An 11,727-nucleotide genomic window follows, 5' to 3' on the forward strand; every position below is an offset into this window, starting at 1 on the left:
TAAACCCTGTGTTCGTTCCATGACAGTTTTCAGAGCAGGTAGATGACATGAGCTAGGATGGAAAACTTCAGCAACCATGAGCAGTGGTGCTGCCTTCTGAGAAGCATCTCCAAAGGGATTGATTCAACTTGGGAGGCCCCCAACAGTGAGAGGCCCGCGTACCGCAAAAAAAAAAAAAAAAGCTGAGGAATGGCTCCCTATTTCAGTGAAGATAAACTGTAAATTCACTTAATATGTAATGGTTAGGAATGCTGACCCTTAAACCAGATTGCCTGGGTTTAATTCCTGGCTTTGCCATATATTAGCAGTGGAACCTTGGACAAGTATTGAATCTGCCTTCGCCCCAGTGTTCTCTATAAAATGGGCATGTATGTGTTCTTACCTCATAGAGCTGTTGTGAGGGTTAAGGAAATTGATGATTGATATGTAGGAAATGCTTAGAACAGTGCCTGCCACAGAGTAAATATGTACATGTGAGTTATCACCACTACCATCATCATCACCTTCATTTCTCCTGCCTCACCTCTCATCTCTTTCCCACTCTCCTTTCTCCCCTCTCTGCCCTTTAGTAACAACTACTTTCTTTTCTTCACGTGTGCCAGACCCCCCTCTCACCTCCAGACCTTCATATCTGCCTCCCTCTCTGCCTGGAATACTCTCGCTACTCCCCTGCTCACCCCTCTTTCCACAGCCCTGCGTGGACACCCCGCACCCATCCTCACCTGGATGACTCATTCAGATGTCATTTCTGATGTCACTTCCTCCAGAAAACCTTCTGATACCTCCTCATACCTAGTAGGGGCCCTTCCTTTGGGTCTCAGAGCACTCTGACCTTATCCTGTCATAGCACTTAATCACTAGGTGCTTAATCGTGTGTTTACCTGTCACTGTCCTCCACTGAATGGTAAACTGCTTGACAATGGCTATGTGTCACTCTAGTTCACTCCTTCCCTTAAGTTGGAAAAGGAAATGACAAAAATGGATATTTTAAAGAAATGGATTTTTTTTTGTCAGCACTGTATTTAGCTCTAGATACTACACCAGGTGTGCGTTAAAGAATAATAGCGTGAGAGCTTCCATTTTGCCATAACTGACCTCACATGCACTCAGGTGAGTCTCTGATGAGGCATTAAATAATAACAAGATGCTAGAAATAACACTCATAAGAGCCATCCCAAAATGAAGCAGACACTCTAGAAAAAGAGAGAGTTCCCTGTCACTGGAGGTATGCAAGTAGAAACAAAAGGTCACTTGGTGAGAATGATAGGGAGGGAAAGGAAAGGGAATGAGGTCGTTTAACCTAGAAAAGGGAAACCCATCTTCAAATGTTAGATAGAGGACCATAGAAAAGAAGCAGTCCTAGAAAAGAACAAATATTCTGTCAGCCCTCAGAGGGCGGAACTAGAACCAGGAGGTGGAAAGTACCAGGAAGATTATTTAGATTCTACACAAAGATCTTTTGTTTGGATCACTAGAGCTGACCCCAAGTGGATTTCCCTGAAAGACAGTGAGTTCTTCATCAGGTGAAGCCAGTGTCAAATCAGCTTGGATGACCATTTGCCGGGGATAATGTAGTGAGATTATTCACTCACTCACCTACTTATTCGGTCACTCCCCTGTTCAGTTATTACACACCTACAATCTACCAGGCACTATGCTAGAGTCTCAAGCTCCAATAAAACAAGCTTCTATCTTTAGGAGCTCACAAGTAAGCACATTCCACAAGTCCATTCAGCCGCAACCTCTAGAGGAGGGCGGCCAAGGGAATGGAGTAGAAAAGTCCCCAAGCTCACCTCCTTTCATGAGCACACCAAAGTCACAGCTATCTGCAGGACAACCATCAGTGAAAAAGACTGAAACCTACCAGAAAAGACCTTCTACAGCTACAGATATGAAGAAACCACAACGAGACGGGTAGGAGCGGGGTGGGGGGCGGGGGAATGGTGATATAATCAAATCCCCTACCCCCCCGGGGTTGGCAACCCAAAAGCTGGAGAATAATTATATTGCAGTTGTTCTTCCACAGGCGTGAGAGTTCTGAGTCCCCCGTCAGGCTCCCCAGCCCAAGGGTCTGGCACCAGGAAGGTGAGCTCCCAGAGCATTTGGCTTTGAAGACCAGCGGGGCTTAATTGCAGGAGCCCCACAGGACTGGGGGAAATAGAGACTTCACTCTCAAAGGGCGCACACAAAATCTCCCACGCGCCAGGAACAAGGGCAAAAACAGTCATCTGATAGGAACTTGGGTCAGACCTACCTGCTGGTCTTGGAGAGTCTCCCGGAGAATCAGAGGGGCTGCTGCCGGGCCGCAGGGAAGCCATACTTGGGAGCGCATTCTCCCGCAGCGTCAGCCGAGCTGGCGGCGCCAGGTGGGACCCTCCCACTACCTCATTAGCCCAAGATCTGGCCCCGCCCAACAGCCTGCTGGAGATGGTGCTGGGACGCCTCAGGCCAAACAACTTATCTGAGCAGGGACACAGCCCCACCCATCAGCAGACGGGGTGCGTAAAGACTCAAAGAGTCCACAGTTGCCTCTGGACATGCATCTAGACACAGCCCAGCCCACCAGAGAGTCAAGACCCATCTCCAACCACCAGTGAGCAGGCACTGGCCCCTCCTGCCAGGAAGCCTGCACAAGCCTCTAGACCCACCAGGGGGCAGACACCAGAATCAGGGAAACCACCACCTCACAATGCAGGCCAGATCCTACCTTGGGTCCAGCTGGGCCCTGGCTCTGCCCACTAGCAGGCCTACACAACCTTCCAGACACCTGGACCCCATACCCAACTGTGTCAGGAACCAGCCCCCCTCAACCAATGATCTTAAACGAGTTTGGGGATCCCTGGGCCCTGCAGCCAGACTCCAGGAACCAGCTCTGCCTGCCAGCAGTCCAGCACTAACCCCAGGATCTGGCTTCACTAGTGGGTGGGCAACAGCCCCAGAGTCTTCAGGACCCGGACTCCACCACCAGTGAGGCAGCACTAGCCCCAAGGCCCCCTAGGTTTCTGCAACCAGCCACCTTGTGACCAGGCCCCACTAAACAGCAGCCAGCAGCATCCATACAAGGCAGGTCCTGGCAGCCAACCAGGCCTACCGGACCACCCGCATAACCTGCTGCAACAGAAGGACCCATGCAGCCCTCTTAGGGCTAGAGCATATAGCTTGGGTGACAAGAGGGGAGTGCACTGCTAGGACGCATAGGGTGCCTCCTACAGAGGGCCACTTCTCCAACCTACCACAGACATAAAAATACCAACAGCAACTTAGATAAAATGAGGCAACAGAGGAATATTCCAGACGAAAGGACAAGATAAAACCCTAGAAGAGCTAAGTGAAGTGGAGATAGGCAATCAAGATGATCAAAGAACTCGGGAGGAAAGTGGATGCACAGAGCAACAAGTTAGTTTTTAACAGAGTTAGAAAATACAGAGAACAACCAAAGAGAGATGAAGAATACAATAACTGAAATGAAAAATATACTAGAAGGAATCAATAGTAGACTAAATGATTCAGAAGAATGGATCAGTGAGCCGGAAGACAGAGTAGTGGAAATCATGGCCACTGAACAGAAAAAAAAAAAAAAGAAAGAAAAAGGAATGAAAAGAAATGAAGACAGTTGAAGAGACCTCTGGGACAACATTAAGTACACTAATATTCACATTATAGGGGTCCCCAAAGGAGAAGAAACAGAGAAAGTGCCTGAGAAAATATCTGAAGAGGTAACAGCTGAAAACCTCCCTAACCTGGGAAAGGAAACAGTCACCCAAGTCCAGGAAGCACAGAATGTCCCATACAGGATTAATCCAAAGACGAACACACCAAGACACACTGTAATCAAAATGACAAATATTAAAGATAAAAGAGAGAATACGAAAAGCAACAAGGGAAAAGCAACAAATAACATACAAGGGAATCCCCATAAGGTTATCAGCTGATTTTTCAGCAAACTCTGCAGGTCAGAAGGGAGTGGCATGATATATTTAAAGTGATGAAAGGGAAAAGCCTACAACCAAGAATACCCAGCAAGGCTCTATTCAGATTTGATGGAGAAATCAAAAGCTCTACAGACTGAATCTTTGAGGACTAGGAGAAGTTTTCCAAGTGAGGAAGAGATGGAAAATTATGTTCTAAGTAGGGAAAATAGCATGTGCAGAGATGCAGAAATGCCTGAATCAGAGAAATGGAAAAAGGTCAACATGGTGGGAGAACAATGTGGTTGAATCAGCTTAAAGGTATACATCATACATCGGGAGTTGAAGAGGGTCACAAAGGCTCTCTCCATTTCCAAAATTCTGATTCTGATATCATCCTTTCTATAATACTAAGAAATAGTCAAATATTTCTGGAGAACATTGAATCATTTATTCAGGGACTCCCTGGAGCCCCAGGCCAGGGGCCCTAGTGGCTGAAATAGCAAATAGCTCTCATCTTTTAAAAACAAAAAGAAAAAGTGTTGACTCTGGACATGGTCCACCATTCACCTTCACATTAGCATTGGAAAAAACCCTACAACTACTTGAATCAACTAGAAGTGCTAAATTTCTATCTATCAGCAACATGGTTGTGAAAAGGATGTTATAACAAATAGAATTTAATTTTTTCTACAATCTAATGACAGTTGTGTATATAAGGAGATAGCAATAGATGGAATTTTCTAGCCTACTCAAAGCCTTTGGCTTCAGCCCTATACCATCTGATCACCATAGGCTGAGCCATGATCTCTAAACCAGGTTGTTTGGGCTGTGGTAGAGTGGACCAGCCGCACCCAGTTGTGTGCTGCAGTCTCAGGGAGCTTGAAAGTCAAGTTTCTCCTCAGAACTGGTTAGGTTATTAAAGGGAGAACAGTGGGAATTGGTAGTTAAGAGCTCAAGCGTTTTAGTTAGGCTGTTTCAAATCCTTAACCTCTTCCAACTACTTAACTTTGAACAAGTTAGTGATTCTCTCTGAGCTCTGTTTTCTTTTTTTTTTTTAATAATGATACCTTTCTTTTTTATTATTTATTTTTATTTTTGGCTGCATTGGGTCTTCATTGCTGCACGCGGACTCTCTCTAGTTGCGGCGAGCGGGGGCTACTCTTCATTGCAGTGCACGGGCTTCTCATTGCCGTGGCTTCTCTTGTTGTGGAACACGGGCTCTAGGCGGGCGGGCTTCAGTAGTTGTGGCTCGTGGGCTCAGTAGTTGTGGCTCGCAGGCTCTAGAGCGCAGGCTCACTAGTTGTGGCACACAGGCTTAATTGCTCCGTGGCATGTGGGATCTTCCCAGCCCAGGGATAGAACCCGTGTCCCCTGCATTGGCAGGAGGATTCCCTGCACCACCAGGGAAGTCCTGAGCTCTGTTTTCTTATTTGTAAAGTCAGAAAAATAATCCCAGCCTCCTGAGAATTAAACAAGACAATGTATAAAAATCCCCTATATATATGAGCATGCCTCATGCTGTTATCAATGATTATCATTGTTAATCTCAACAGTAACGAATGGCATCCAATCTCCCAGTCCATGCTTTAAGAAGAGAAAATTAAAGCTGAAGTAGAAAAATAGAAATAATAAATATGTGAGGCTGTGTCATACTTGGTATTTTAAAATGTCATATTAATAATGTAAACTGTTTTTGAATGCCTCTGAAATGTTATTTGAGCAAAAATTACTGATAAAAACTCAAACCTCGGAGATAGAAATAAGAATCAAAGTGACCTTGAAAAGTTTGAAAGACTGGAGGAAAGCATGTTTGCTAAAACCTGGAGGAAAATCAACAGGGCTACGGGCAATGTAGTATTGTTCAGGATAACGGCAGCATCAAATGTGGAGACCCATGTAGAACTGGGTCCAAGATGAGCAAGATTTGATTAATACTGGCCCAATGGAAAACAAACACACATAATAGGGCACATCTGCTACAGTGGAAAGAAGCCTGGGCTGGGCAAAAGAAACTCTGGGCTTGTGCTAACCCTGTGCCAACTCTGATATTACTTTGGGCAGGTCCATTCCCCTATGGAAACCATCTCTAATGTGTAAGCACTGGATGAACAGCTTTTCCAGTGCTGAAATAGTTCCTAAAAAAGAAAAAAGAAAAAAAAAAAAAAAGGAAGTAAAGAAAACCATGAAGTAACCCATACATTATATTCAGTATTCGTTAATTTCCATTAGATTTTATTTCACCACTTATAATCACAGCTCTTTGAAGAAATACAGCATAATAGATATCATTTCCTGAATGCCTATTTGCGCCAGGCTCCGTGTTAAGGGCTTTACAGTTATTGTCTCATCTATTTCATGCAACAGCCCTGATAGGCAGGTAGATATTATACCCATTTTATAGGTAAGGAAGCTGAGGTTTGAAGAAGTTAAATGACTTCCCCAAGTTACTTAGGTATAACTGGTGGACTCAGCGTTCAAATCTAGTTCTCTCTGACTCCAAATCTTTTGTTCCTTCCCACTTTTTCATGGCCCCTTAGTGCACTAACTGAGAAAAATTTCAGAGGATGGTTAAAATATTGAAAGACGTAGAAGTCTGACGCTATAAAGAAAAGGTCCAAGAAAGGATGTGTTCACCTGGTTCTCACATCAAACACCAAAATATATTCCAGTACAACAAAGATTAAATGGCTAAAAATTAAACCAGGGTTGTACTAGAAGAAAGCATGGGTAATTTGTTTAGTATGTATCAGAGGAGGGAATATATAATACAAAACTCAAAAACTAAAAAGGAAAAAAAAATGTGACTATATAAAACATTTTAAACTTCTGTGTGGCAAGAAATAACATACAAGGGAAAAGTTTAAATACTTAAAATACAATAATAAAAAATACAAATACCAAACTAGTAAGAATATTTGCAATAGTTATCTGAGATGAAGAACTAATATTCTTAATATGCAGATAAATTTTTAAAAGAGCAAACTACCCAAACCAAAAAAAAAGGCAAAATAAGTGAACAGGCATTTTATATAAAAACAAATTTAAATATCCAACAAACATATAAAAAGCTGTTTAACCTCATAATTGAAGAAATGCAAAATTTAAAAATATAATTGTCTACCTATCAGAACGACCAAGGTCAAATGTTAGGGTATGAGCAATTTTTACAAGAGTGTGAGGAAGTAGCCAATCATATTATTTGTGGGAGTATAAATTAATGCTACATTTTTGGAAGCAACTTGGCAATAGCTACCAAAATTTAACACTCATACCCTTTATCCAACAACTTACTGTTAGATGATATTTATTATAAAATTGTTTGTACTAGCAAAATACTAAAATAAGCTAAGTGCCCATCAACTGTGCCCTGGTAAAATAGCTTTACATTGACTAATAGAACCCTCCATGGCTATTAAAAAGAATAAGATAATGTATAAGAATATGTGAATGAAGAATGCTCTCAGGATTAAGAGAAAGCAACTGCTATGTATAAAATAGATAAGCAGCAAGGATATATAGTACAGCACAGGCAAATATAACCATAATTTTGTAATAACTTTAAATGGAGTATAATCTACGAAAATATTGAATCTCTGTGCAGTACACTGAAACTAATATAATTTTGTAAATCAACTATACTTCAATAAAAAAAGGATGCTCTCTAAGATGTGTTAGTAAATGGAAGAAAATCAAAGTATAAAGCAGTATTTAAAATATTATCGTTTTGTGTAAAATTTTTAAATTATTTATAATTTTATAAACCTGCTTATATTCATAACAGAAATAATTGGTAGTATATACAAGAAGCCATTAACATGGTTACCTTTGGAGAGAATAATTAGAGGTAGGGGAAGGCTTTTACTTTTTTACCTTTTTGTATGCCTTTAATTTTCACATATGTGCATTATGTACATTCAGTTATCCCTCAGTTGTCCCCAGGGACAACCCACACACACACCCCACAGATATCAAAATCCACAGATACTCATGTCCCTTATATAAAATGGTGTAGTATTTGCAAATAATCTATTCATATCCTTCCATATACTTTAAATCATCTCTAGATTACTTACAATACTTAATACAATGTAAATGCTATGTAAATAGTTGCCAGGTATGTCGCAAATTCAAGTTGTGCTTTTTGGAACTTCCTGGAAATTTTTTCAAATATTTTCAATCCAAGGTTGGCTGAATTTGCCAATGCAGAACCTGCAGATATAAAGGGCTGACTGTATATTAATTATATTTTTTATATCAATACATTATCTGGGCAATGAGATTATGGCCTGTTTTTGTTCTCTTCATTATTAGTTTCTGTTTGTTCAGGAAATAAATATTTTTTAAATGTACAATAGCAAACTAAAAGAAACATAATGCATATACTTTTTAACTTAAGAAGTGTATTTCCAGGGAATTTATCCTTCAGAAACACCTTCATAAGAATTTTTTTTTAAATAAATTTATTTATTTTTGGCTGCATTGGGTCTTTGTTGCTGTGCACGGGCTTTCTCTAGTTGCGGCGAGCGGGGGTTACTCTTTGTTGGGGTGCGCGGGCTTCTCATCGTGGTGGCTTCTCTTGTTGCGGAACACGGGCTCTAGGCGCGCGGGCTTCAGTAGTTGCAGCATGCAGCCTCAGTAGTTGTGGCACACGGGCTTAGTTGCTCCGTGGTATGTGGGATCTTCCTGGACCAGGGCTCGAACCTGTGTCCCCTGCATTGGCAGGTGGATTCTTAACCACTGCACCACCAGGGAAGTCCCCATGAGTATTTTTTTTTTTTTTTTTTTTTTTTTTGCGGTACGCAGGCCTCTCACTGTTGTGGCCTCTCCCGTTGTGGACCACAGCATGTGGGATCTTCCCGGACCGGGGCACGAACCCGTGTCCCCTGCATCGGCAGGCAGACTCTCAACCACTGCGCCACCAGGGAAACCCCCCATGAGTATTTTTAATAGTAAGAAGCCAGACACAGCCTCAACCTCATCAGAAGGGATCCTACAGAAAAAATACTGGTACATCCATACCATGGGATACTAGGCTCCTGTTAAACATTTGACTGATGTAAGCTGAATTGGATGATGACCACAATAGACTGTTAAATGAAAAGCTAAACAAAAACAAGTTATACAACTATATATATGATATGATCTTATCTGTTTAAATAAAAAGTCAATAATATATTAAAATATAAAATAGAAACAAATCGCGATAAAGCGACCTGCTTGCACCTGCATATAGCAGATTTCTAAAAAGCATACACTAGAAACTGCTAATGGTGGTTACTTCTGGGAGTGAAGATGGTGAGGGGACTTTTTACTTTTCTTTTTACACCTTTCTGAAACATAAGAATTCATTACCATGATCACATATTATTTTTTAATGAAAAGTTAAGTCTAATTGTTTGACAAAAGAAGAGGTCGTTCGTCCCATGACATTTGTGCATTCAGCTTCCTGTAGGCAGGAGCCTAGATCAAATTACTTTTCCTGTCTCTTCTGGCTCTCTGAGTCATACTTCTGACTCCTCGACACCTAGACAGTCTCTGAAATGACTGTCATTTAATAAGGATTAAATCTGGGATTTTATAGTTCAAAGAGGTTTTAGACTCAAAGAGCCTAACAGTCCCTTCTCCCTGAGACAGGAGAGAATTGAGGCTCAGAGAGGTGATATGACCGTCACTCAGCTAGTAAGGAGTGGCCCAGCCAGATCCAGGTTCACTCAGTGGACTTCCCAGCGTTACCGTGTAATCAAAGCTCTCAGTAAGCATAGAAAGCCAATCAATGCTTTCACCAGAATAGAAAGCCATGAAATTAGTAAAAGTGAATAAGGAGACTTTAACAAAGTTATTATGAGAGGACCAGCTTGTGGGATTAAAGATTACAGATGTTCCAGGCCTGACAGGGAAAACTCAGTGGCAACCCCCATCCACCACTCAATATCATTGTCAAAGAAAACTGATGAGAAGTGAAATAAGATTCTATATTTTATGTGTAGATAAGCTGATCAGTTCTTTTATTCTTTTTCATGTTCCATAGCCATCTTCCCTGGAAGTAAAAGGAAACAGAATTCAGATATCAGCTGTGTAGTTTGGAAAACTGGACTCTTGTGTGTTCAGTTGAAACTGAAAAGCTTCTTAGGGGTTTGTCTTGTTCACCTTTGTTCCCCATCCACCATCCATCTCCTGGGCACACACAGAGCCCTGTCATTGGAAAGCACTTAGTAATTACATTGTGATGGTTTAGACTGAATTGATTTGAGAAAGATTTTAGCTTTTGCATCTCATTAAATTTGACTTCAGAGTGATTTCTCCCTCTCGGCAGAGTTTTGTGCTTATTTTTTAGATGCTCTGTTTCTCTTTTGGCAAGGGCCCCAAAATGGGCGTTAGCAAGAGCAACATAAACTCCTGGCATTCTCTATTTCATTTTGTCACAATTCATTCTGGAATTGTACATAAGAAATGAGGCAGTCAGATATATTTTGGTAACAAGGCTCAGGGCTGTCTAACCAAGCTCAGGATGACAGGACCAGGCATATGACCAAAGAGAGGGATTTGGCGGGCAGCCAGCCCCATTCCATACAGTCTCCCCAGAATCTCATATGAATATATTATTCTGTCAGCACATACTTGTCTACATACATTACATGTGTCTTTCTTTATTATCCTGTTTTCCTTCTAATTTTGAAGGCTCCTATCTAACCCAGAAATCTAGGAAACTCATAGAAGCATATTAAATACACACACTAAAATCTTACTGGACATGGGTAGACAAAACTTTCAACCCATTCAGACCATGGCACAAACGTCCGAGGTGAAATTTCATGTTTCTGCTAACTAAAGTTATCAAGAGCATGAAATTTGATAGGTTAACACTCAAATGCCTGGGTAGGACATGAAGGATTTTGAGGCAGGTAACATAATCTTAGCCTCTCAGTTTTGGGAAACTTTTTCCCTCTGTCTATCAGAATAATATGCCTTATGAAATACCAAAATTCTCTGGCTTCCTCTCTTTCAGGTGAATGGCATTGACCTTCGTGGAGCATCCCATGAACAGGCTGCTGCAGCACTAAAGGGGGCTGGACAGACGGTGACGATTATAGCACAATACCAACCTGAAGGTCAGTGAGAACTCAAACTTACAATGTTCTGATGTGTTTCTGTGTGAATGGGTGCCTGCATTTCTGATCACCGGTATTAACCAGTCACCACCAACAAGATTTTTTAAACAATCTATGGTGAAAAATTTGTGGTTTATGTCCAAAGAACATGAGACTTTGTTACCTTTAATTCCAAGGAAAACATCCAATAGTTAGAAAGGCCTGTTTGAAAATATGAATTTAAACAAATAGCAAGTAGCATCAGCTTTATTTCATTTATATTCTTATCTGGTATACACCTTTGGTCAGCAATGGATACTATAAAAGCAATTAAGATTTAGGAAGCAAGGGGGAGAGATCTCATCTACAGAAATAGACCATGATCAGTAGACCATAGTCTCTCCTTATGGCATTGGCTTACTCTTATTAACACTAACGTGGTTTTTGGATGTCCTTGATGTGGAATTTTTATTTAATTTATTTTACTTTTGCCTCTTCTGCCACACTATCCCTTGTTTGGAATACATCACTGTAAACCCTGAGACTTGGTGAGATGTCATAAGTTGAATTAGCCAATTGAGATTTAATGAGATATTCTAAATTAGATTAGCCAAACCTGCTTTTTTTTTTTTTTTTTTTTTTTTTTTTGCGGTACGCGGGCCTCTCACTGCTGTGGCCTCTCCCGTTGCGGAGCACAGGCTCCGGACGCGCAGGCTCAGCGGCCATGG

General features: G+C 41.4%; 1 protein-coding gene across 11 annotated transcripts in view; it reads left to right on the top strand.

The window, feature by feature from the left end:
* Positions 1-11,727, top strand: part of DLG2 (discs large MAGUK scaffold protein 2) — a 2,147,153-nt gene that overhangs the window by 1,825,572 nt on the left and 309,854 nt on the right. For all 11 annotated transcript variants that reach the window (XM_028501170.2, XM_055091363.1, XM_024131657.3 and 8 more), the window contains one exon: positions 10,918-11,020. In XM_028501170.2, coding sequence (XP_028356971.1) covers positions 10,918-11,020 — 103 coding nt within the window. The remainder of the gene's footprint in view (positions 1-10,917; positions 11,021-11,727) is intronic.

This window comes from Physeter macrocephalus, chromosome 16, assembly GCF_002837175.3.
Source record: "Physeter macrocephalus isolate SW-GA chromosome 16, ASM283717v5, whole genome shotgun sequence".
NCBI lineage: Eukaryota > Metazoa > Chordata > Mammalia > Artiodactyla > Physeteridae > Physeter > Physeter macrocephalus.